General features: G+C 60.0%; 3 protein-coding genes across 6 annotated transcripts in view; 2 read left to right on the top strand and 1 right to left on the bottom strand.

Moving 5' to 3' along the window:
* Positions 1-1,794: 1,794 nt before the first annotated feature.
* On the top strand, positions 1,795-4,883 carry LOC116744283 (chymotrypsinogen 2). Its single transcript, XM_032613811.1, has 7 exons — positions 1,795-1,846; positions 2,612-2,715; positions 2,837-2,916; positions 3,259-3,337; positions 3,678-3,858; positions 3,937-4,070; positions 4,722-4,883. The coding sequence occupies exons 1-7, from the start codon at positions 1,795-1,797 to the stop codon at positions 4,881-4,883; spliced, it is 792 nt and encodes a 263-aa protein (XP_032469702.1).
* A 515-nt stretch (positions 4,884-5,398) lies between these two features.
* LOC116744761 (chymotrypsinogen B-like) lies at positions 5,399-9,172 on the top strand. The gene is made up of 7 exons (XM_032614829.1): positions 5,399-5,450; positions 6,200-6,303; positions 6,393-6,472; positions 6,853-6,931; positions 7,340-7,520; positions 8,379-8,512; positions 8,969-9,172. Exons 1-7 carry the CDS (start codon positions 5,399-5,401, stop codon positions 9,128-9,130), a joined length of 792 nt encoding a protein of 263 aa, XP_032470720.1. The 3' UTR covers positions 9,131-9,172.
* Positions 9,173-10,079: 907 nt separating this feature from the next.
* The window catches only part of BCAR1 (BCAR1 scaffold protein, Cas family member), a 35,692-nt gene continuing 22,461 nt past the window's right edge, over positions 10,080-23,310 (bottom strand). For 3 of the 4 annotated variants that reach the window (XM_032613382.1, XM_032613381.1, XM_032613380.1), the window contains exons 2-7: positions 22,570-23,181; positions 17,224-17,385; positions 16,930-17,046; positions 14,955-16,052; positions 14,032-14,121; positions 10,080-11,057 (exon numbers count right to left, since the gene is read on the bottom strand). In XM_032613382.1, the coding sequence (XP_032469273.1) occupies positions 10,545-11,057; positions 14,032-14,121; positions 14,955-16,052; positions 16,930-17,046; positions 17,224-17,385; positions 22,570-23,181 (2,592 nt within the window). In that variant the 3' untranslated portion in view covers positions 10,080-10,544. The remainder of the gene's footprint in view (positions 11,058-14,031; positions 14,122-14,954; positions 16,053-16,929; positions 17,047-17,223; positions 17,386-22,569; positions 23,182-23,310) is intronic. The other variant, XM_032613383.1, reaches the window with a different exon arrangement.

Consider the following 23,310-nt stretch of genomic DNA (forward strand, 5'->3'; position numbering starts at 1 on the left):
CACCCAGGCTCCCTCCACCAGGCCTTTGCCCTCCCTGTTCCCTCTCCCTGGACACCGTCTCCACCCAGATAGCTTGGCGAACTCTTGGGTAGCAACTCAATGTCCCCTTCGGAGTGAGGCCCTCCTGCCTCGGTATTAATAATAACAATGATAATGATAACTCCTTAGCTGGTAGTAATGTATATTTTACTTTTTTTTTTTTTTAACTCTTTTCCATAAACTCCCCACCCCTTTCCCACCTAAGCTTGTAAGTCAGGAATTTGTGTTTCTTTCTTTCGTTTGTTCTGTTCCAGCAGGGGCCTGGTAAGCGCTGGTTGATGGGATGGATGGAATTGCACAAGTGGTGGGTTTCACACAGATGGCGCCACACTCTGCATCCTGTTTCGGGCCCTGCTTTCCCACCTAATGCACTGTGGCCATCCCTCCCTGTTATTGGCAGTCTTCTAGAACGCACAAAGGGACCCCACAGGCAAGTCAAGAAGGAGAAGTACCAGGTCTGACCAGCATGGACTGTGTTAGGCCTGGTCCCAGCACACTCAGTATGGACTGTGCCCTTTCATAAAGCGGGACCCTTGCTCTAAGGATCCCCATTTTACATATTTAGAAATGGGATCAGAGAGGGTAACTTGCCCAAGGCCCCACAGCTGTTTTGTGCTGAAACCTGTGACCCACCACACAATGATCATCAATGCAATGGAAATTAAAAATAGCCATAAGTGGGCTTCCCTGGTGGCGCAGTGGTTGAGAGTCCGCCTGCCGATGCAGGGGACACGGGTTCGTGCCCCAGTCTGGGAGGATCCCACATGCCGCGGAGTGGCTGGGCCCGTGAGCCATGGCCGCTGGGCCTGCGTGTCTGGAGCCTGTGCTCCGCAACAGGAGAGGCCACAGCAGTGAAAGGCCCACATACCGCAAAAAAAAAAAAAAAATAGCTGTAAGATATCGTTTTACCTATGTGTTTTGGGGTACTTGCCCTGTGCCTGGCAGCCTCACCTTCAAACTTCTCCCTCCCCAGTTTCCCAGTTGCTGGGAAAGGGCCCTGCTGCCCACCCGAAACAGGCCTCCTTGCCCCCTGCTTTCCCGCCTGGTGTAGCCTCCAGAAGCTCTTGCTGGGATGATAGCAGAGGCCCCCTGGCTGGCCCTGGGCCCAGTCCTGCACCTGAATGCCATGTACTCAATTCCAAGGGCAGGATGCCTGGGTGGAGGGGCCTGACTCTGCGAGAACGGGCAGTGGGCGGCTTGCCCTCTGAACCAGCCCACGTGACTGCCCCTGATATTGAACTGAGCCACTGAGCCTTCTTGGCCATCCTAAGACTAGGGGAGCACCCTCAGCCCACTGGTCACCTGTGCCCTCACCATGCTTTGGTCCCTGCCTCTCCACCTACTTGACCACACTGCCCATGGGGTTTTGAACAACTGCAGACCAACTAAATTACTTGTCCAAGGTCCTCCAGACCATGAGAGACTTGGCTGGGGCTCAAATGCAGCCCAGGCCTGGCTGCTGCCCACAGGGCCCCTCTAGAGGTAGGACCTGGAGGAGGAAACCTGAATGTCCCCTTCCCCTTAGCTGTGGGTGCAGGGCCGCCTTGTTTGGCCCCAACTTTGCCCTAGATCCTGGCCCCAGCTGCTGCCATCCCAGGCCCTGATGCCAGCCCTGCTCTAGCATATCCTGCCCACTGGGACACATGCCCAGGAAAGGGATTATCACTTCAAGGTCTTCAGATAACAGCCTGGTGCACAGGGATATAATGGGGAGCCCTCCAGGCAGGCGTCCTACACTTCCCTGACTGCGGCACCATGACCTTCCTCTGGCTTCTCTCCTGCTGCGCCCTCCTGGGCACGGCCTTTGGTGAGCACCAGGGCAGGCAGAGGCCGGGAAGGCTGTCTACCCTTCCACCAACTGCTGGAAGGGGTACTGGCCCCACCAACCCCAAGGCCAGCAAGGAGCAGCGGGGTCCCCGCTCCCAGTTCAGTTGTGTGTGGTGGTGTGAGCCCGAGCGAGTCTTTCTCCCTCTCTGAGCCTCACCAGCTCCATCTCTACAATGAGGATGCTGGGAGGACTGGACCAGACCAGCCAGTGTGAGGCCCCCGGGGTGGAGGTGGACCTTCCTGGGGCCTCGCATCGTGTGCAAGTAGGGGCAGCAATTCCAGAGGGACAGAAAGCTCTGTGAATAGTTGGTGGCTCCCAAGCAGGCTCAGATGATGAGCAAGCGTGGCTTGGCCCCCATCAGCCCTTTCATGCCCTTGAACCAGCCCTTTTAAACTTTTCCTCTTTTGTTCACTGTGTGCCAGGAACTGAGCGAGTTCCTGCTTTGCCTGCTTTGTCTACTAAGGCAAAGCATCTTTCATCCTTATTATACCAACTCTGTGAGGTTAGCCAACTGTAAGATCCCCATTTTGCTGGTGGGAAAACTGAGACTCAGAGTGGTTAAGGTAGGCAGTGATAGGGCCTCCCAGCCCAGGCTTTGGCCCTGCCACCACCTCAAGCTCAGCCTGTTGGGCTTGTCTGGGCTGGAGCACATGTCAGCCTGAATTGTCCCCGGAGTATTCCTGGGGCGGTGAGTCCTGGGTGGGACCTTGGCCTCCACCCCTCACTCCATACTTCCACCCTCAGGCTGTGGGGTCCCTGCCATCGACCCTGTGCTGAGCGGCCTGTCCAGGATCGTCAACGGGGAGGAGGCTGTCCCCGGCTCCTGGCCCTGGCAGGTGTCCCTGCAGGTGAGGGAGGATTCTGCACACGAGTAGGGGGACGCACTGGGATATCAGCCCAGCTGGGGGCTGCTGCCCAGATTGGTTTTGCTGGTGCCCGGGCGGGGCTAACCCTCCGATCTTCCTCTAGGACAGCACCGGCTTCCACTTCTGCGGGGGCTCCCTCATCAGCGAGGACTGGGTGGTCACCGCCGCCCACTGCAGTGTCAGGTGAGAGCCCGGGGTCCCCAAGAAACCCCTTGGGGTGGTTTCGTCCAGCACTGAGGAGTTGCCCTTTAACGCCTTCATTTCCCAGTTTCTTATTTGGAAATGTGTAGCAAACCCAGGTCCTTCCAGTGACCTAGGGGTCCCTGGGAAAACACATGGTGGGCTGTAGGCCCAGTTGAGATTCTGAGCTTCCATCTCTGATCGACACCACAGCCGTGTGTGCAGACGCACAAAGACACGCGTGCGCATTACGCCTGCACACGCGTGTACTCACACACATAAGCACCCTGTATCCCAAATGCCCCCCTCACGGCAGGAACCACTCCTTTCTCTGGCCCTCTCCAGAAGATCCCATCTGGTCGTGGCCGGGGAGTTTGACCAGGGCTCAGATGCCGAGGACATCCAGGTGTTGAAGATTGCCAAGGTATGGCAGCCCCCAGGGTCCAGGTGTGACCCCAGGCAGGGTGGACCCTCGGGAGTGTGCAGCCCAGGCTAACCCCCAGGGCCCCAGCTCCTCCCAGTCACCCCAATACCCCATCATATCATAATGGGGCAAAGCAGAAAGCAGGGTATGCAAGGCTCCATGAGGGGAAGGTCTGCACCTTGGGCCTCGGGCTCCTGGGGCCATGGAAGGAGCTGCCGAGTTGAATAGGCCATTGTCCACGGAGGAGCACTGAGGCCGTGAGGGGTAGCCTGGTGCCAGGTTCTGCCCCGGTCGGCTTCTTCCCAGACCCCAAAGGCAGCTGTCTGGCCCTGCCCCACAGGTTTTCAAGAACCCCAGGTACAACCCGTTCACCAACAGCAACGACATCACCCTGCTGAAGTTGGCCACGCCCGCGCGCTTCTCCAAGACCGTGTCCGCCGTGTGCCTGCCCAGCGCCAACGATGACTTCCCCGCTGGGACGCTGTGCGCCACGACTGGCTGGGGCCTGACCAAACACACCAGTGAGTGATGAGAGACCACTGGCTGGCCAGGTGGGAGGTAGGGGCAGCAGTCACTAACCACCCACCCTGCCCTTCCAGATGCCAACACCCCCGACAGGCTGCAGCAGGCGACTCTGCCCCTCCTGTCCAACACCGACTGCAAGAAATACTGGGGCAGCAAGATCACCAAGAGCATGGTCTGCGCCGGCGCCAGCGGCGTGTCCTCCTGCATGGTATGGCCTCCTAGGCTCCCTTCCCTCCCAGCCTGGGGTGGGTTCAGGCCAAAGCCCAGGCCAAGGGCTTGGGCAAAGAGAGAAGAAATGGAAGTAGCAGGCAGACCTCTTTCTAGGGCCTGCCACTCTCTCCCTGGGCATTCCTGCCTGAGTAGTTGGGAAGATAGGGCTCCTGGAAGGTCATCAGTGACCTCAGCAGAGAGGTACCAGAGCAAGGGGCTCTGGTCTCAGAGCTGCCATATTGCAAGATTCCACTAATATCAAAGTCTGAGTAATGGCACCTCCTGGAATTGTGCAGTGCACAGCCTGGGCAGCAGAGCATGGTGGCCCAAAAGGGCTCCAGAGGGGTCTGGCAGCCCTTCCTCCCTCACAGTAGCCCCACGGCCAGCACCACCCATGCTTTCCTCCTATCAATGAAACCTGCTCTATTTAGCCTCCGTTATAGGACCCCACCCCAGGGGGTAGCCCAGACTTCCAGGGACACAGACCACAGGAGCTGCTGAAGTTTCTTTCATAATCCTTCTCATATGCATGTTCTGAGCTTCTACTGGCTATCAGGCCTGGGAATGGGCTCTGGGAACAATGTTCAGTGGCCTCTGGGCCAGGCCACCTGGCCTGCCAGAGCCAAGCCCCCTCCTCCCTGTCCTGCAGGGCGACTCTGGTGGCCCCCTGGTCTGCCAGCAGGATGGAGCCTGGACCCTGGTGGGCATCGTGTCCTGGGGCAGTGGCACCTGCTCCACCTCCAGCCCCGGCGTGTACGCCCGCGTCACTGCACTCATCCCCTGGGTGCAGCAGATCCTGGCCGCCAACTGATGACCAGGCTTCACCCTGGCCTCCCTGCTGACCTTGTTTCCACAAAGCCCCAATAAACCAGTGGCAGACATGCTGATGGTGTCTGTGACCTGTTTTGGGGGCTTCTGAGAGTCCACTCTGCTCCTGAATTTGGACCTTCACTGAACCAGGTGTCCGGGGGTGTCCAGGAGGGCCCCTCCTTAGTCCACCTCCCAAGAGTGGCCAGGAGGGGCACAGGCAGATAAAGGGGGACCGTGACCCCCACCTCTCACCTCATGCTTCCACCTCCAACTTCGGGGTCCTCACCATCTGCCCCCAGCTCTGTGTGCCCAGGGCCTGCCCACACACCTGTGATTCCAGGAAACCTTCCCAGGAGTGGCCCCCAAGGGCTCAGGCCCGCGCTGGAGCCAGGTGCCTCTCAGCCCAAGGTCTCATGATAAGGAGGGGATGGCGAGGCAGGCTATGATTGGTGGCTTGAGGGAATATATTGGGCGGTCCCTCGGGCAGACCCCATCTCACCTGCTGAGTCACGTACCATGGCCCTTCTCTGGGTTGTCCTTGGCTTCTTCCTCTTTGGCAGCAGCTTCGGTAAGTGCGAGGCTCAGGCAGGCCCGGCAGCCCCAGGCCGAGCCTCGCCCGCCCCGACCCCCCACCCAGAGGCAGGGAACAGGAGGGCCCTAGTTCTCGTACCTCTAACACCCCTGCCACCTGCCCCTCCAGCTGCCCCCTGAGCCTCCTTGGGCTGCTCTGCCCAGCCCCCCACTCCTCCACTGGGCGCTCCTGGAGCCCCCTCCACTGCCTGGAGGTCCCGTGGGCCCTGCCTAATTTGGTCTGCTCCATTCACTCAGAAGCTGGGGTGGTCTGGGCTCCTCCACCCTCCAAATGTGCCACCAAGCTGTGTGAATGCTGCCTCGAGAACGTCCCCCAGGTCCATCCATCTTGCCCTGCACCTCCACCCTCTGGATCTGGACAGCCTCCTGCGTGTGTGCCACCCCAACTGGGCTAACAACCTCACCCAAACCTGCTCCCCCTGCAGACTCAGAGGCCATGAGAGCCCCCAGGACAGAATCCTGGGCTCACAGTGGCATGGACACTCCCCTCAGGGCACAGAGCAGGCTGGGGAGCCTGGGCCCCGACTCCAGATACCCTCAGCCTCGGGGACCGTCCACAAGGGCGCCTTCTAAGGGCAGCTGTCAGCTGGACTGGTGGAGGGCTGAATTCCTTGCAGCGGACAAAACTCTGAGTGCCAGGGTGCCACAGAGGCCTGGAAGTGCTGAGTCTTCGCCTGACCCCCTTGGGGCACCACCCACTGACCAGCCACTGTCCTTGTCCCTCAGGCTGCGGAGTCCCCACCATCGACCCTGTGCTGAGCGGCCTGTCCAGGATCGTCAACGGGGAGGACGCTGTCCCCGGTTCCTGGCCCTGGCAGGTGTCCCTGCAGGTGAGGGGGAGTCTGGGGAGGGGCAGGTTAGACAGGGAGGGCTCAGGCAGGAGAGGCAAGGCTGACTCTCCCTCCCCCCGTCTCCGCAGACTAGCTCCGGCTTCCACTTCTGTGGGGGCTCCCTCATCAGTGCGGACTGGGTGGTCACCGCCGCCCACTGCGGGGTCAGGTGAGGCCTGGGCTGGGGCAGGAGGGGCCCCCACCTCACCTGCCTGAAGAGACCACCTTCACTCGCCCCTAACCCCAACCAGGCGCTGCCAGCAAGTGGGAAAGAGTCTGGCAGAAGCTGCTCTGTCCCCAGGCTGCAGGCAGAGCCAGTCAGCAGAAAACCCCAGCCCTAGCGCCCCACCTCCCCAGACCCCAGCTTGGTCCGGGGCAGCTGGCCTGCGCCTCTGCCTTCACTGTACAGATGGGGAAACTGAGGCTCCAAGGTCACCACGCGATTCAGTGGCCCAGCCGGGGCTCACCCTGCCTGGCACGCTCTCCGGGCGCTCCTCTGAGGAGGTGGCCGTGAGCCTGAGCTCCGTCTGCCACCTCCTTTCTCTCCAGGAAGAGTCACCTCGTGGTGGCCGGGGTATCTGATCACAGCTCCGAGGAGGAGGCTGTCCAGGTGCTGAGGATCGCTGAGGTACAGACGGCCGGGCGGGCAGCCAGGAGGTGGGCCCCTGAGGCACAAAGGAAAAGGAGGGCGGGGGGGAGTGGGCAGACGACCCCGGCCGGCGGCTCAGGCCTCACCCCACTGGCACCCCTCCAGTCTGAGCTTTCTTCTCTTTCCCACATAATAAAGCTCCTTTACAAACACTGAATGTTGTTTCTGATTATAAGCTTTGCTCATTGTAGAAAAACGCAAAATAACGTCACATGCCATCTCCCCAGCACCCCAGAGATTTGGTCTGTTCAGCCTCATCTGGGTTCCCTTTTCAACACTCTGCCCCTTTAGCACCACCTGCCCCTCCCAGTCTGCAGGTCTGTGTGTCCCTAAAATCTCCCAAGTCCTCCCTCTGTGGCCCACCGAGCCCCCACCCTTTCCACACAGGTCTTGGAACACCCCCTGTGGGACCTGCGCACGGTCCAAAATGACATCGCCCTGCTGAAGCTGGCCACGCCCGTGAGCCTCTCCAGGACCGTGTCCGCCGTGTGCCTGCCCAGCGCCAACGCCAGCTTCCCTGCGGGCTCCCTGTGCACCACCACGGGCTGGGGCAAGACCCGGTACAACGGTGAGTGCCCTGAGGACTTTTCAGGAGTGAGACTCATTCTGTTTTTTGGTCTAAATTCCAAACACAATCATAAATTGCAACAGTCAATAAATCTTCCATTTCTTTACTTAAAACCCTCTTAATGAAAACCCTACCAAACATGAATAAAAATGAGGGTTAATAATATATACGTAAACAGTTTCTGAAGAAACACCTAAGTACCAGCAAGTCTCGCCCCCTCTCACCTGCAAGGAGAGGGACAGCCCGGATTTCCCTCCAGACTGAGGAGGGCGGTGCATCCAAAGCCCCTGAAGTCTGGGCCCGGAGTCCAGTGTCCTGGTCGGGTTCGGGCCTGAGCGCCCAGGTGCCCCCCACCGCCCCCCAGCGCTACTCCATCTGCAGGTTCTTCCTCGGTGTCCTGAGTTCTTCTGCCCCGGCCACGGCCCCCGGCTGGTCCCGTAACAGGACAGAAGCAGCCGGGAAAGGGCAGCAGGAGGGAGGTGCTCCCTCGGGGGTCCCCTCCGGTGTCCCCGGTCAGAAGGACGTGCATCCCCTTCCCTGGGGGGGAAGGACGGCCCCTCCACCCACACACAGTGGCCGCCAGGGCCCAGGGCGCACGGGGCTCCGAGGCAGGACCTGTTGCAGCAGCTGCTGGAAGCACAGTCCCCGCTGCCTGGTGTGGAATCGCAGAGGAGCCGCGTCCCAGACTCCCTGAAGGTGTCAGGGAAGGTTCGAAGCTCGGTGTCCACGATCATCGCGACGGAGGAAGACTGGGACCCTGCAGGGGGAGGGCGGGGCTCAGGCGGCCCCTGGTCTCTTCTCCCCAGGGGCGGGCTGGTGGCATGAGGGGCCCTGACCCCACGCCCTCTGTCCTTCCAGCTCTCAAGACCCCCGACAAGCTGCAGCAGGCGACCCTGCCCATCGTGTCCAACGCCGACTGCAGGAAGTACTGGGGCAGCAAGATCACCGACGTGATGATCTGTGCGGGCGCCAGCGGCGTCTCCTCCTGCATGGTACGGCCTGGCTCCGCCACCCTGCCCGCCCTCACTGACCGTGCCTCCCCTGGCCAGGCCAGGAGGCCCACTCCTCTCTGCCATGACCTAACTTCATGCCCTGCCCAGTGCCCCAGTGAAGGGCTGGACCAGATGCCCCTGGTGAGGGCCGGCTCTGGCCAGGTGTGGTGTGGGGCTTCCCAGGCGTATTTAATCTCACACCAACCCCACGAGCCGGACGCTTCAGCCTGTTTTACAGCTGATGGGGAGGCTGAGAGGATAAGCCACCTGCCCCAGGCCGTCCAGGAGTAGGTGGCAGGGCTGGGGCTGCCATCTGAGCAGATCTGAGTCTCTTGTGCACAACCACTGGGCCCCCACTTGCGCTTTGTCTGCACCCCTGGACTTGCCAGGTCAGGGCACACCAGGGCCCTGGTACTCCCTTTCAGGCTTGAACACAAGTCCTATCTCCTCCTGCAGGGCGACTCTGGTGGCCCCCTGGTCTGCCAGAAGGATGGAGCCTGGACCCTGGTGGGCATCGTGTCCTGGGGCAGCGGCCGGTGTGGCCCGTTCTCTCCAGGCGTGTACACCCGGGTCACCAAGTTTATTCCCTGGGTTCTCGAAGTTCTGGAGGCCAACTGAGCCTCTGCCCCGCCCCAGCCCCCATGTGTGTAAAACCCAAATAAAACTGCTCGCATCTTCACTTCTGTGCCTTCGCCGGGGCGGGAGGATGGCTGCCTTCACTGAGGCACCCTCTGGAGCTCAGAGTGGAGAGAGCCGGCAGATACCCAGCCCTATTCCCTTCTTCACAGAGATGGGGGAAATGAGACTCAAGTTCACACACAGAATGGTGAGAGCTCGGAGCAGGACTGCTGGTCCCCAGAGCCCTCACCTTACTTGGGCTGCCAGACATACCCCCGACTGCCGGAAAGGGGACCACTGACCCAGGGTGAGGGCCCCTCCTGTCCCCTACCTCCCAACTGGGAGTCCAAGTCCATGTGTAATTCAAATGGACACTTGTGGAGAAGTTCCACAAGCTGAAATTAAGAGCTTCTTTCTAAGAGCTACGTTCTAGATAAGGCCTGTGAAAGGAAGTTTCTCTGCGTGGAACAGTGTATCTCCCAGCGGTCCCCCCAGCGGGGCGCCCTCTGCCTCGGGATGCAGGGGCCCCAGCAGGGCTCACTGGCTCCTGGAGCTGCTCCCACCCGCACATCACCCTGCATCTGCCTTCGCCTCGGCCGCCTGCCCAGGGACCGTGCTGGATTTTCATTGAACCTCGGCAACGGCTGCGCCCTTGGCCACTGTGCTCACGCTGAGCCTTTCTGGCCTCAAGCCCTGGATTCTGACGGCTGCTCTTCAGCCTCACCCCAGCTGCCCAGGCTCCCCCCACCTCAGCTCCCAGCCCAGCCCCGCTTCCCCAAGCCTTCCTTTTCTGCTGAAGGGACCCACCTTCTCCTCACCCTCCCGAGGCGCTGCCCATAGCCTCGCCACAGATCTCCCCAACGCGTGACTCCACCTGTGGCATCCAGACTGGCAAACACCGGCCCTCCCGCTCACAGGTCCTCTTGCCTCTCACACCTCAGGAGAATGCTTTTCATTTTTTAAATTTTATTTAAATGTAGACTATTAGTCAAATGATTGGAAAATCAATAATGAAAAATAGTTTTTTAGGGTTTTCTCCTGGTGCAGAGAGAGTACACCACAGCCACACTTGCCCTGCCAGGGGGACACGGCACCCTCATGGTCAGCCCGAGGGGTCACCTGAGGCCATGTGGGTCAAGCGGTCTGCGAGCCCCCAGGCCAGCCCCGAATGTTGGGCCCCCCCGCGCCCTCAGCACGCTCAGGAAAGACGGCCAGCCACTCCTGGCCTGGGCTCCGGGGCCCAGCTCTGCTCGGGCTCCTTTGAGGAGGCACCGTCCCACACCCTGCCCCGCCATAAATATACACAACTCCCTGTACAGTCTGGGGCACCAGGCCCGGGTGGAGCTGGGGTCGCCTGTCCCCACGCCCATCGCCACCCTCCTCCTCTTGCCCTCCGTCCCTCTGGTGACGGCTCTCAGGCAGCTGCCAGCTGGCCCAGGACCCGGCGGAACTGCTGGGTGCTGTGGCCCAGCTCCTTGACCCTGTCCACCATGTCCTGGGCGGCGGCAGGCGACGGGTACTGGAGGGCAGCGGCCTTGGTGGTGGCCACGATGCCGCGCAGGAGGTCACACAGCAGGTTGCTGTAGTGGGTCACCTGACTGCGGACGTCAGCCGCCTTAGCCTGCCGTGACAGTGTGTCCCCGATGAATACCAGCTTGTGGGCGCTGAGGATGACAAACTTGCTGTGTGCCACGAAGATTTTGGGGGGCTGGTTGGTGGCCACAGCGGTGAAGAAGGCGTCCACGGCGTTGGTGAGCGTGGTCAGGTTTGCCTCGCACTGCTCCAGGTAGAAGAGCAGCAGCTGCCGGTCCGAGGGCCCCAGGCCGCCTGTCCGGCCCGGGGCCAGGGGCTGGGCTGGCATCCAGTTGGCCAGGTCATGGTCTATGGGCCGTGACACCTCCTGCTCCAGCCGTTCAAACTGCTTCAGCTGGGGAAGAGGGAGAACAGAGTGAAAACCACGGCCACAGAGCAAAAGGGACAGCGAGGGGGCCCTTCTGGCCCTCTGAGTGACAAAGCTCAGAGTCAGTGGGCAGGGGAACAGGCCACCTCTGTCCTGCTGGCCAAGCACATGTCCCTGCCTGCCTCCAAACAACTTTCCCACCAATCTCAAATAATTCCATTTATATAACATTTTTGAAATGACAAAATGCTAGAAATGGGAACAGATGAGCAGCGGCAGGGGTGAGGGATGTCAGTCTCTTGGTTTGGGTGCTGTTATCTAGTGACTTCAGATGCGGTCACTGGGGGAAGCTGGGAGAAGGGGACACAGGACTGCTTTGTACTTTCCTTCAAACTTTCTATGAATCTACAAATATTTCAAAATGAAAAGTTAAAAAAAATATTTTTCTCCTTAACATATGCAGTGTAAAAAGATTCATAGACACCAAGCAGAAAGAAAGATAGTTATCAACTGGAATCCCATGCACCCAGAAATCTGTTAAATCTCTGGTAAATCGTCTTTTAGAAATATACACTGACCTATTTGCAGATGAAATGATGTAACGTCTTCAAAATGATCGGGCGGAGGGGGTGGGGGTGTCACCGGGCGGGAAAGAGGGCTACATACACTGGATTGGGTGTGCTGAGAATGGCTGGGGCTGGGTGAATTGTACTCGGGGTTCCTTTTCTCCAGTGGGTACCTGGGAGACTATTTTCCTCAATTTTATACATGTATTAAATTCCCCATAATAAGAATTTTAAACAAAAGCAAAAAGGTCATGGTATTTGCAAATTTCAGAAAACAAATATTCACAGCAAAAACCAGTGAATATTCCTCAAAGACATCTTCCTTTAAACAGGAATATTCCTACTTCTTTTATAATTAGAAAACCGGAAACACACAATATATAATATTTTATAGGCTACCTTTAGCACCCAACAACGGGTCATTCATTTCCTATCAGTGAGAACGTATAAAGCACGTGGTAAAAGTTTCCACCAGCAGCAGCCTTGCCTAGGCGTCAGCAGTGTGGACTGACACATCCTCACCACAAGCTGGTTCTGACTGGGTCGTTGGGACCAGCCGTGCACAAAGACTCAGGAACTCAGGTACTTGTCTAACCAAGGTTTCAGGCTTTACTTTAATTAGCAAACCAGCGTGAAACTGTCCCTTCCTAGCACGTGAAACCCTCTTTCTTTCCCTCCTGGGCTACCGGGTGAAACTTGCTTGGTTCTCCTGTCCAGCGGGAGAATACACTCGTTTTTGTTCTGTTTTACCTTCAGTGGGTCTTCTGCATTCTTTGACAAATTCTTGGTAGCTACACAATATTCTACTGTACGAATGCTCACACTGTATTCAACCAGTACTCTACTGTGAGGTATTTGGTGGTGGCAGCCAGGGGCTGTTTCCAGATTTTTCACTGATGCAGAAATGGAGTGACAAACGTCCCTGTCAGGGTATTTTATGTTCTTGTATTTTATTTGTACTTGATGTCCCTCGCTTAGGAACTCTAGATCTTTAGTTTCTCACTCACATTCCTCTTACTCCAGCTTCTAGTAATTTATCTAAGTGACTGACCAGATATGTGAAGAGATTTAGTCAGTACAGCTTTGTTTACAAAAGTAGCTCTGGGAACAAACGAAGTGTCCACAGACACGGGACTGGTTAAATAAATGCTGCGACAGTCCAGAGGAAGACAAACAAGATAAAGCACATGCCCATTTCCTAAGTCGGTGGAGATTCCATACATATATAATTATTAACATCTGTACCTTTATTGGACATGTTCTATGTGCCCAGCACCTCCTAAGTATTACATATTGTTTACTCATTTAATTCTCACATCGACCCCAAGACGGATGCAACTACGCTTCCCGCTTGACAGCTGGGGAAACGTGGCTTTGAAAAACGCACACCATGGCCCAGGTCTCAGGGTGAACCTGGTAGGCTCTCTCCTACACCATCCTTCCCCATGCCCAGGGAAGGTGGGGTGAGGAAAACTTTCCGGGTGATATTTCTGTGTTTATTTTGTATTAGACTATATTTTAATTTTTTAAATCTTCATAATCAAAATAAAACTCCCTTAAAAAAAGAAAATTCCAGACTCCCCTAGTGGCGCAGTGGTTAGGAATGCACCTGCCAATGCAGGGGACACGGGTCTGAGCCCTGGTCCGGCAAGATCCCACATGCCGCGGGGCAACTAAGCCTGTGCGCCACAACTACTGAGCCTGTGCTCTACAGCCCACAAGCCACAACTACTGAGCCCACGTGCCACAACTACTAAAGCCCACGCGCCTAGAGCCCGTGCTCCGCAACAAGAGAGGCCACCGCAATGAGAAGCCCGCGCACCCCCGCTCACAGCAACTAGAGAGAGCCCGTGCGCAGCAACGAAGACCCAGTGCAGCCGAAAATAAGTAAATAAATAAATTTTTAAAAAAATCCCTCTCCTACTCTATGTAAACAAACCAAAATATGAAGAAAATCCAATGTCCTTAGATAAACACAGTAGCATTATTTACAATAAGAAAAACTGGGTACAACGTAAACATTCAACCATAACAGACATAGGTTGACGTTAAAAACAACTTATGACGAATATTTAATGCCATGGAAACGCCTCGCGATAAAAGCAGACATAACCGTTCACAAAGTAGCATCTCAAACACGGACAGAGGCCCCTTCCCAGGCAGGAGCAAGCCCGGAAACCAGCCCCAGAGCACGGTGACCACCCCTGAGGGTGAATGGCTTCTTTTCTGTCTTCACACTTCTCTGTGTGCGCTGAGATACCTAACCGTGATTACTCTGATAATAACCTAAACATAAATCCAACGAACACACGGAGACCGTCATGCAGTCGAGTAGGGACGGGCTGAGCAGGGAGGGCCCTGGGAGGCTCAGCTTAGGCGACAGATTCTTAGGGACGCCTGTGCTGGGAGAGGCTGGGGAACCTGAGTGTCCTCACCTGCTGCAGCTCCAGCTGGCCCTTCCCCTGCCGCATTATGTTGCCCTTTTCCAGCAACTCCTTCTGGGTCTTCTCAAACTCTTCCTTCCCCTGGAGGGTAGACACAAGGATGCGGCTGAGCCGGAAGCCCCCCGAGGCCCAGCGGGGTGCAGTGAGACCAGCGGCCACCAGGTGGCGCTTCAGCTGCACCCAGGCTCCCGCTGCGGCCTCAGGCCCAGGGTGGGGGCAGCTTCCGGAGGAAGCGGCTCTCCCGGGCCTCCTTCACCTCCTGACCCCAGGAAGGGGCTAGGCACACTCCACACGGCCATGTCAATCTTCCCAGCCCCAGCTCCCATGGCAGGAATCACATCCAGGCCCCTCCCCTCGGCATACAGGGTCTGCCCACCCATCCCTGACCACTGGGCCTTGGCACCTGCTGGCTCTCGGCCCGGAATGCCACTCACCAGGATGCCCAATCGGCTGGCACCCTGGCCTCTGTCCAGAGGCCCACCCCACCCCACCTATCAATCACCTTGCTTGTTTTCCCCACACCTGCTACTATCTCTGTCTTTGCTTGTACTTCAGAATTCACCTCTCCAAATCCCTAACCTCTGCCCTGGCCACAAGAGGCCCAGCCCTTGCAGGTGTTCAGGGGCCCTCCCTGGCTGGCACTGCAGGATCCCTGATGTCAGGGCCACATGGGTCCAAAGGCCTGAGACAGGCTGAGGATGGGCTTCCAGGGACCCGTATGGCCTGGAAGGTCCAAGTGAGGAGGGCACAGGGACTCAGCAAGGTCTTGCTGGGGACCACACCTTCCTTTGGCCACAAGAGCCCTCTGTGGGGGGGAATCAGGGTGCCCACGACAGGGTGGCAAAGTCAGAGCCCCGAGAGGACCAGGGGACTTCCCCAGGGGCCCAGGGAACCTGGGCAGAGCGGGCACCCACCTGCAGGTGGACGTAGTCGTAATCCTCCATCCAGCCTCCCTCACTGTTCTCGTACTGCCCATCAGGCGAGTCCTGGGAGGTGAACTTGGGGGGTGAGGGCAGGGGCCGGGACTGGATGCTGCTGGCCTTGTCGGTGGGGTTGAGGTGCAGGGGGCCACCCCCCTCAGGCCCTGGGACAGAGGCCTTGGTCCGTCTGAAGAGCAGCGAGGCGTTGCCATGCAAGAAGGAGGCCAGCTGCTTGACATCCTCGGGCACAGCCCGCGAGCAGGCCACCAGGCGGTCCAGGTCCTCGGGAGTGGCCCCCAGGGCTCCCCGGCTACTGTCAAGGGCCTGACCGTGGGCCACCAGCGTCTGGTACACGTCCTCCATCTTCTGCAGTTGCCGGCTAAGCTTGGCATGCAGCGTGCGGTCGGAAGTGTGGGCAGCATTGCCCACGGCGCTGCGGGCAAACTCCAGCAGCTCGTGGACGGCCCCGTGGACAGCGGCCACGGCAGCCCGCAGGTCCTGTGCTGGAGGCTCCTGAGGCTCAGAGGTGCTGCGCCAGCCCCCACACCCGCCCGCACTGCCTGCCAGGTCCAAGAGGTGGGCCACGGTGGCGCTCACGCCCTGCTGTAGCCGTGCCAGGGCCTCCACGGCCACCTCCAGCTCCAGGGGCTCACGGCCCGGCACCGCTGCCTCCAGGGAGGAGGCCGACTGGCTGCTGCGTGTGCTGCCCGTGCTGGAGGCTGACAGGCGCTTGGCGTCGGCCGGGGCCTCTCGCTCGGCGGGGGGGGGCACCGCGTACACACCGTCGTCGGCCACGCTGCCATTGGCCGCCTCGGGAGGAAGGACCCGCTCTCGGGGCATGTCGTAGAGGGTGCCCGGGCCAGGCCGCCGCAAACCGGGGGGCACGTCGTAGAGGTCAGGAGCTGGGGGTGGCACGTCGTACACGTCCTCAGCTGGTGGCGAGTCCGGAGGGGGTGCGGCGAGCACCAGCGGGTGGCGGGTCGGGTCAAAGGGCTTGGCCTTGGCGAAGGCGGGGGGCACGTCATAGGTCTCCTCACGCAGCAGTGGGCCATCGGGCACGTCTTTGCTCACCGATGGAGGAACATCGTACACCTGGGGGCCAAGAAGAAGTGGTCAAGGCTGCCAGCCCATCTGCCCACCCGGGAGCCTACGGGCAGGACCCAGACACACACAGACACAGCCCCGCATGCACATTTGTCATGATTCTTATTCGTGCAGGCTACGGTTGAGAGCCCGACTCTGGGGCCAGACCAGGGTACGAAATCCTGGCTCCACTGCTTACCACCTGTGAGACCTAAGGCAAGTGACTCCACCTCTCTGTGCCTGTCTGCTCACCTGTAAGATGGGAAAACTCCCTCACAGGTTTGTTGTGAGGATTACGTGAGCTAATTCACTGCGTACCTGCAAACGCTCAGTGAGAGGTCAGCTATCATACCACTACTGCCGCCACCATCAGCACCACCGTCACCACCCACGTGACCACCAGCATCACCATCACCACCACGTGCGTATTCTCTACTCTGTGGCAGGTACCTGGCTGAGCTATGTGCAGGCTGTATTCAGGGTGACGACACCCTGGTTCACCCAGGACAGTCCTGGTTTGTGCCTGATGCCCCCTCATAACTATCTTGTCATTCTCCTTTCACTCTCAGAAGTATCCTGGTTTGGATGATAAGTCCTGTGGTCACCTTGCTGATATCCTGTGTGATCCTCTCAAGAACCTTCTGAAGAAGGCCTTACAAGGGACCCTTTTACAGACGAGGAAGCTGAGACTCAGAGGGGCTCAGTTTCCACCTCCATCACAGAGCGAGTGAGGGGCAGAGCCGGGGTTTGGAGGCAGGTCTCTCGATGCCCCTGGCTCTGCAGACCTGAGTCCCCACCCCAGGGCACGCACACACACTCACACCCAGAACCCCGTGCACAGATCAGGCCTCAACCTGTGAGGGCCCAGCATCCCCTAAATGCTTACCGCATGATGGCTGGACAGCGGCAGGCCCTTCTCCACACTGGGGGGCACATCATACACGTCCAGCGATGGGTCCCGGCCATTAGGACCCTTGACAGCCATGGGGGGCGTGTCATATACCTGAGGACAGAAAAGGTGCAGTAATACAAGTGCCAGGGCCATCTGAGGGGACAGAAAGAGCAGAAACCCGCAGCTCTACCCCAGGACCATCCATGCTGGGGCCAAGAAAGCCCAGCTCTCCATGCAGGGCCAGGCTGAGGCTCCCCCCTCCCCGTGCCCACCGGCCCCGACACCTACCTCCTGGCCATACTGGCTGGGAAGCAGCCCCCGAACAGGGGGCACGTCGTAGATGTCCTGGGGCTCCGGGGCCAGCAGGTGGCGTGGGATGTCGTACTCGTCCTGCTCGGGCTGGGGGGCCTCGAACACATAGCCTTGCCCCACGCGGGTGGACACCGCCACCTGGGGGCAGACAGCCAACCGTCACCACCGGCCCTGGAGAGATTCCACCGCCCCGTGAGGTGAGCAGGACATACATAAGGGGGCTCCCCAAGGGTGGGCTCAGAGGCAAGGGTGTCCGCATCCCTTCGTATTCCCTGCCCTCTCTCTCTTCAATGAAATGCAGCACGTGGGGAATACAAGGACCCCCACTATTTGTTTAGAGCCGTCTGGTTCTGGCAGGAAACAGAAGTGGTCTCTACAGCTGAATGACCCAGAAGGTTCCAGAGGAGAGGACATGTGGGCTGATGGAGAAGGGGCCACCCTTGACTGAGGTGCCCCTGCTGGATGGCACCTCCAGTTGCACCCCCCTGCGAGAGGCCTGCCCAGCAAGGGGCTGTCCCTACCATATGACCCAGCAGCCACCTTCAGGCTCCAGGACAGATGGAGGTGGCAGTGGTGGGCTGTGCCCTCCTCGGGCTGGACCCAGAGGAGGTGGCCTGCAGGAGATCCTGACAGTCAGGGCCTGGGGGCTCCAAGCCCTGCCCTCCTCGTCCCCCCAGCACTCTTGGGGAGATTCCTGAGAACGGGGCCACCAAGAGCCCCCAGCCCCTCAGGGCCAGCCCTCCCGCAAATGGAAGGAGGGAAGCTGTTTTGGCAGGTTGTGTGTGGGTGTGAGGGACTGACCAAGACCAGAACCAAGACCTGTATTCCCCACCGCACCACACCCTCGGGGCCACGGGGACCACCCCTCACCTAACAGGATAAGGCCTTCGTGGGGGGATGTTGGCCCGGAGAGGAGGCCAGCCCCTTCCCTCCCCGGTGCCCCTCCCCTGTCCCGAGGTGCAGGGCGAGACCGCTCGCTTGCAGGCAGTGTTGGGTGGGCAGCTTCCTTCCCTGTGGGCACCCGGCCCTGTGGGAGGGGTCAGCCCTGTAGGAGGGGCTGGCAGGATCTTCTAACCCAGCTCAGGGTACACCTCCTCCACAAGGCTCCTGGTTCAGCTCTTCTCTGACAAAAAGGCCTTTTGTTCCCTAATCAAATGGGAGGTCTGGGACAGTGGTGACTCAGGCGCTCCCCCACACACATCCCTGGGGACAGCAAGACGGAGGCAGGGACTGCCCTGCGGCTCATGCCCCCAGAACCCTGCATCCCGTGCCTTGCGCAGCCCCCAGGACACCAACAGCCAGCTCTGCAGGCCCATGGGCCCTGGAGGGCACAGGCTGTGTGCACGCACCGGGCACCCCAGGAGCAGCAACGACCCCGCTGAAGTGCAGGCACCATCACTTTCTGATCAGCCCAGGGCTCGGCAGAGCCTCCTGCTGATGCAGCCCCTGGTGGCCTCCCAGGCAGGCCGGCAGAGTTGGCTCCCTGTCAGCTGCTGGGGTGAGCGCCGCCAGGGGGTGTTCCAGGTCCACTGCACCCCACCCCCGGCGTGTCTGGGAGTGGTGCTGGCAGCCCTTCCCAGACTCATTTCTCTCCTCAAGCCCCAGACTTGAGTCTCCTCCAGAGCTATTTTTAGACCCTGGAACCTGCCAACAGCAGGGGTGGGGGGCGGGGGCTGGCGGGGGCTGGCGGGACGTGGCAGGTTGGCGGGGCCTTGAGGCGAGGCCTGAGGTGTCTCCAGGCCCTGCTGGCCTCGGAAGGCAGGTGGGGACCCAGCCCAGGACGAGGGGTGTGTGCCGCCCTCTCCACGCCCCGACGCTGGTGAGAGAGGGCGGGGCGCAGGCGGAGGGGCGCTGGGGCCGGACCCCAGGCCTGGGCCGCGGGCAGCTGGCCACTCACGTGGCTGAGTCAGTGACAGTAAGCAGCCATACTGGCCAACAAATGTTTTCTGTTAGAAAAAAAGGCAGGCAGCCACCAGCGGGGGGAAAAGCTTGTTAGGGAAACCAACTCTCCAGAGAGCCGCTGAGCCCACTAATCACAGGCCACCCTGCTCCACACCTGGGGCCCCATTAGCAGAACCTGGAGCCCCCTGGGGCTGGGGGACAAAGCCAGAGTCTGGGAGGAGACACAGAGCCCAACCCAAGACCCACAAGCTCTCTCACACACACGTCTCAAGGGCGCAGAAGGCAGACACGCAGAGGCAGAGAAAACGCGCACAATGCCCACTGCCAGACGCACACCCGGACACACAGACCCAGGCAGGACAGGCTCATCAGGGCGCCTGCAGGAGTGAGAAGGGAGGCTGAAGGCTCCCAAGACCCCAGGGACGGGGCAGGCCGCCTGCTGCCTTCTGCCTGGGCCCCTGACCACCTCCGGGCCGCCTGGCTGCCTGTCGCCCTTCTGAGAAATGGGCATCTCCCCTCGTGACCCAGGCCGGCTTGCTCTGTCACTGCCCCCCCCACCCCCCCTCTGAGAGCCTGGGGTTCCTGCTCTGGAAAACGGAGCACCGCTGGGGGACCTGGGGGATGGAGGCACACGCCTGATGTGGGTCCCCTCCCTCCCAAGCTGCTGTCCTCCAGAAGGAACAAGGCTGATCTGAGCTGTGTCTCCCCCCAGCCTGACCCAGTGCCACAGCTGTTCCCTCAGGCACAGCTGCAGCCCTGACCCAGAGTTCCCCCAAGAGTGACCTCACAAAACACCTCCTCCTCCGGGGGCCCCACGTGCTTCTGCCCTCAGCTCCCTAAAAGCGTGGCCCAGCCCCAAAGGGTGCTGACACCCGGTGTGGCCCTGACCTCCCCCCGGCAGCCACGCGGGCCACCCTGCTCCAGGCTCCAGGAGGCTGACCCCTCCTGGCCACCAGCCTTGTCACTCGCCCTCTGCTTTGCTGGACCCAAGGCCGCACCCACCCACCCCACGGTCTTGGCAGGGTTTCCCCTCAGCAGAGCCGACCTCCAGCCCTGGAACCAGGGGCCTCAGTTGCCCAGGCTTCTGAAAGCACAGCCTGAAAGGTGGGCACACATGCACGCTCCAAGACATTTACGGCCTTACTGCCGTTAGAAACCGCCTGGAGCCTGCCCGCAGCAGAAGGGGCGACCCAGCAAAACCAGTGGTGATCGTCATGATCACGCTCAGGGACCCAAAATGCTTCTGATATCTGACGTTGGATTTACAACCTCAAAATGCAAAAGTATGTGTACAGATCTGTGAAAGATGAATAGGGAACACGCTAGACAAAACATGCTGAAATCCCCCAGCGATCCCGTCTTGACTGGGGAAGCTCACCTCCAGGCCTCCTCATACATTACACATTCCCGTGACAAGCAAGCACACTTCCATGGATCATAACATGAAAGCAGCCGCGATGGAGGCTGCCCAGGCCAGGAGCCATGAGGCTTCTCAGGGGAGGGCAACCAGGTCCCAGCACACAGAGCTTTCCTCCTGGGGCCATCAGCCCGGTCTGGGTCCTCAGGGACACAGGGCCTGGGCAACCCCACCAGTGGGCATGTGCAGAGCACGCACCAGCCAGGTGAGCTCAGAAGCAGTCTGAGAGCAAAGCCCCTCGTATGGGAGGGAAACAGTACCAATGACCAAAACGTGGGCTCAAATCCACAGCCCGGAGTAAAGGCCTCACTGCTGCTTCCTGGGCCACAGGGCTTCCAGGGCCTGTCCTGGCCTTGGAGCTGCACCAAAGCAAGCTTGCGTGGACTCAGGAAAGGAGAGGATAGAAAGGGGAAGGGCATGCCTCCCTGGGGAGTGTGCACAATGTGAGCTGTGTGTGGGTATGGGTGCAGAAGGATGGCCTATGGCCTGTCCCAAGGCTAACCACCAGTCACTCCTCCTCCCCCAAAGCCATCTTGAGAGCTGCCCAGTCTGGGCTATCCCAGTCCAGCATGGCTCACTTCTGCCACTGGCCTGTCTCTGGCCAGGCGGTTGAAGGAGCAGGTAGGGAAGTGGAGCCAGTGACCCAGAGTCCCCTGGTGGCCAGTGTCCATGGAGCCCCACCTGAGCCAGCCAATGACCTGTGTCCAGGTCTCCCGCTCCAAGCTCTGCCTGTGGCGGGGCAGGGCAACACTGCATGCTGAACCGCTGCCCAGCTGGCATCTGAGCCTTGGGCCGGCTCTGAGGAGAGGCTCAGCGCCACGCGGTGAGTGTCCTCAGACACCGGCTGCTCTACACTAGACATGGCACTCTCCAGTCCTGCCTCCTTCCTAGGCAGACAGCCCTGGGTGTGAGGACACATATGCAGGTCTGTGTGGAGCTGAGGTGCTGGGCTCAGAGCCTTGCCCCCCGCCCAGCCTCCCACTGGTAACAGCCCACAAGGGACTTGAACAAGAGCCCCTTTCACGGTGACCCTACAATCCCGCAGGCAGCGTCCTCCCCGCGGTTTAGGAGTCACGAGCAGGGCACCCTGCAGGCGCCCACAACCCACAAACACGGCCCAGGAGAGGAGAGGGTTGGGTGCGTGTGGATCTAGATGAGCTGCACCCACAGGGGGACCGTGGGAGTCCCTGGGCACGCGTTGGCTGGCCTCGCCCCTTGTCCCTTCCTCCCTTCTCTGCTGGCTGGAACTCACACGGCCACTGTTCTGGCCCGCGAGCCCCGTGACGAGGCAGCAGAGCAAGAAGACGGAGGACCTGCCCTCCACCACCGGCGCTCCAGGAGGAACCACAGGCTCCGACAGTCTCGGAGGTGCCACCAGCGCCACACCGCTCACCCCCAGCCGTGCTACGTGAGAGAGAAATGACTCTGTCATCCAGTCCAATCTTCTGGGTTTCCAGCCACTCTGGCCCAACTGCGGCCCTGTGCTCCATACTCCATTTCTGCACTTCAAGTGCCTCCCAGCTCCCCTTTCCTGGGCTCCCTGCACCCTCCCCTCTGGGCAGAATGGCTTCACCAGGATGTGGTTGGGCAGGTCACTCCTACCCAACACCCTCCGCCCTCACGAAGGTTCCAGGCCCCTGGGGGTCCGTTCCCAGCTGCTGCTCAGGCCTCCATGGTCAGGCCCCACCTGCCACAACAGTCTTTGACAGGCTGTGTCCTCTGCTGCCGACACCCTTCCACTGGGGCTTGTCAGCTAAAGGCCACTTCACGGTCCATGGCCAGCTCGGTGTCTCCTCTCGGGCTGCTCACACCCACGTCAGCAGACATATAAACACATTCCCCAGACACTCACCTCCCACCTCGACCCCAGACCAAACGCGGAGCCGCTGCTGGAGTCCCGGAGGTCCCAAGCAAGGGTGCCTGGCTGGGCCCTGCTGCATCCAAAAATTGGGCCCAGCCAAAACCCACCAGGAGGGCTGCCTGGCCACCCAGGGAGGCCTTACCTTGGCTGGTGGCTTCGTCCCCTCCCAGCTCCGTGCATCCATGGATGGGGGGACCTGGTAGATGTCGTGTCCTATCCCAGCGGAAGGCGGCACCTGGTAGATGTCCTGGGCAGGGCTGCCAGGCCCCGGGGGCACCTGGTAAAGGTCTGGCGCTGGGCTGGGAAACGGGTGACGGGGCATCTGCTTGGAGAATGTGGCTGTCTGCTGGGCCGGGGGAGACTGGAACTGGGGGCTGGGCCCAGGGGCTTGGTAGAGGCCTTGCTGAGTCTTGCTGGGGGTGGGCACCAGGTAGACACTGTCCGGCTGGGGCTGGTACGTGGCAGGCAGCATGGGTGTGTACTGGGCTGCCGGGGGGTGGAGGCTGGGCTGAGGCAGGGCCGAGCTGGCGGGCGGGCCGGGGCCGGGCCCCACGGGCTTCTTGTCATGCATGCCCACCAGGATCTTGAGGCGGTTCCCGGGCACGATGCCTTGGCGCCCGTGCAGCGAGCAGAGCCACCAGCCATCTAGGCCCTGCGTGTCCCGCTCCAGCACCGTCATGATGTCGCCCTTGCGGAAGGAGAGCTCATCTGGGGACTCGGCCACATTGTCGTAGAGGGCTTTGGCCAGCACGTTCTGGGGGAAGAGGACACAGGTGGGCGTGAGGGCAGGAGGACGTGCGCTGGGGGCTCGGCGTCCCGCCCAGCTCCCACCCCCTCCAGGACTGGGGAGGCACCTGGCCTTGGCACCGAGAAAGGAACTAAG

The sequence above is a fragment of the Phocoena sinus genome, chromosome 19, assembly GCF_008692025.1.
Source record: "Phocoena sinus isolate mPhoSin1 chromosome 19, mPhoSin1.pri, whole genome shotgun sequence".
NCBI classification, from domain to species: Eukaryota; Metazoa; Chordata; class Mammalia; order Artiodactyla; family Phocoenidae; genus Phocoena; species Phocoena sinus.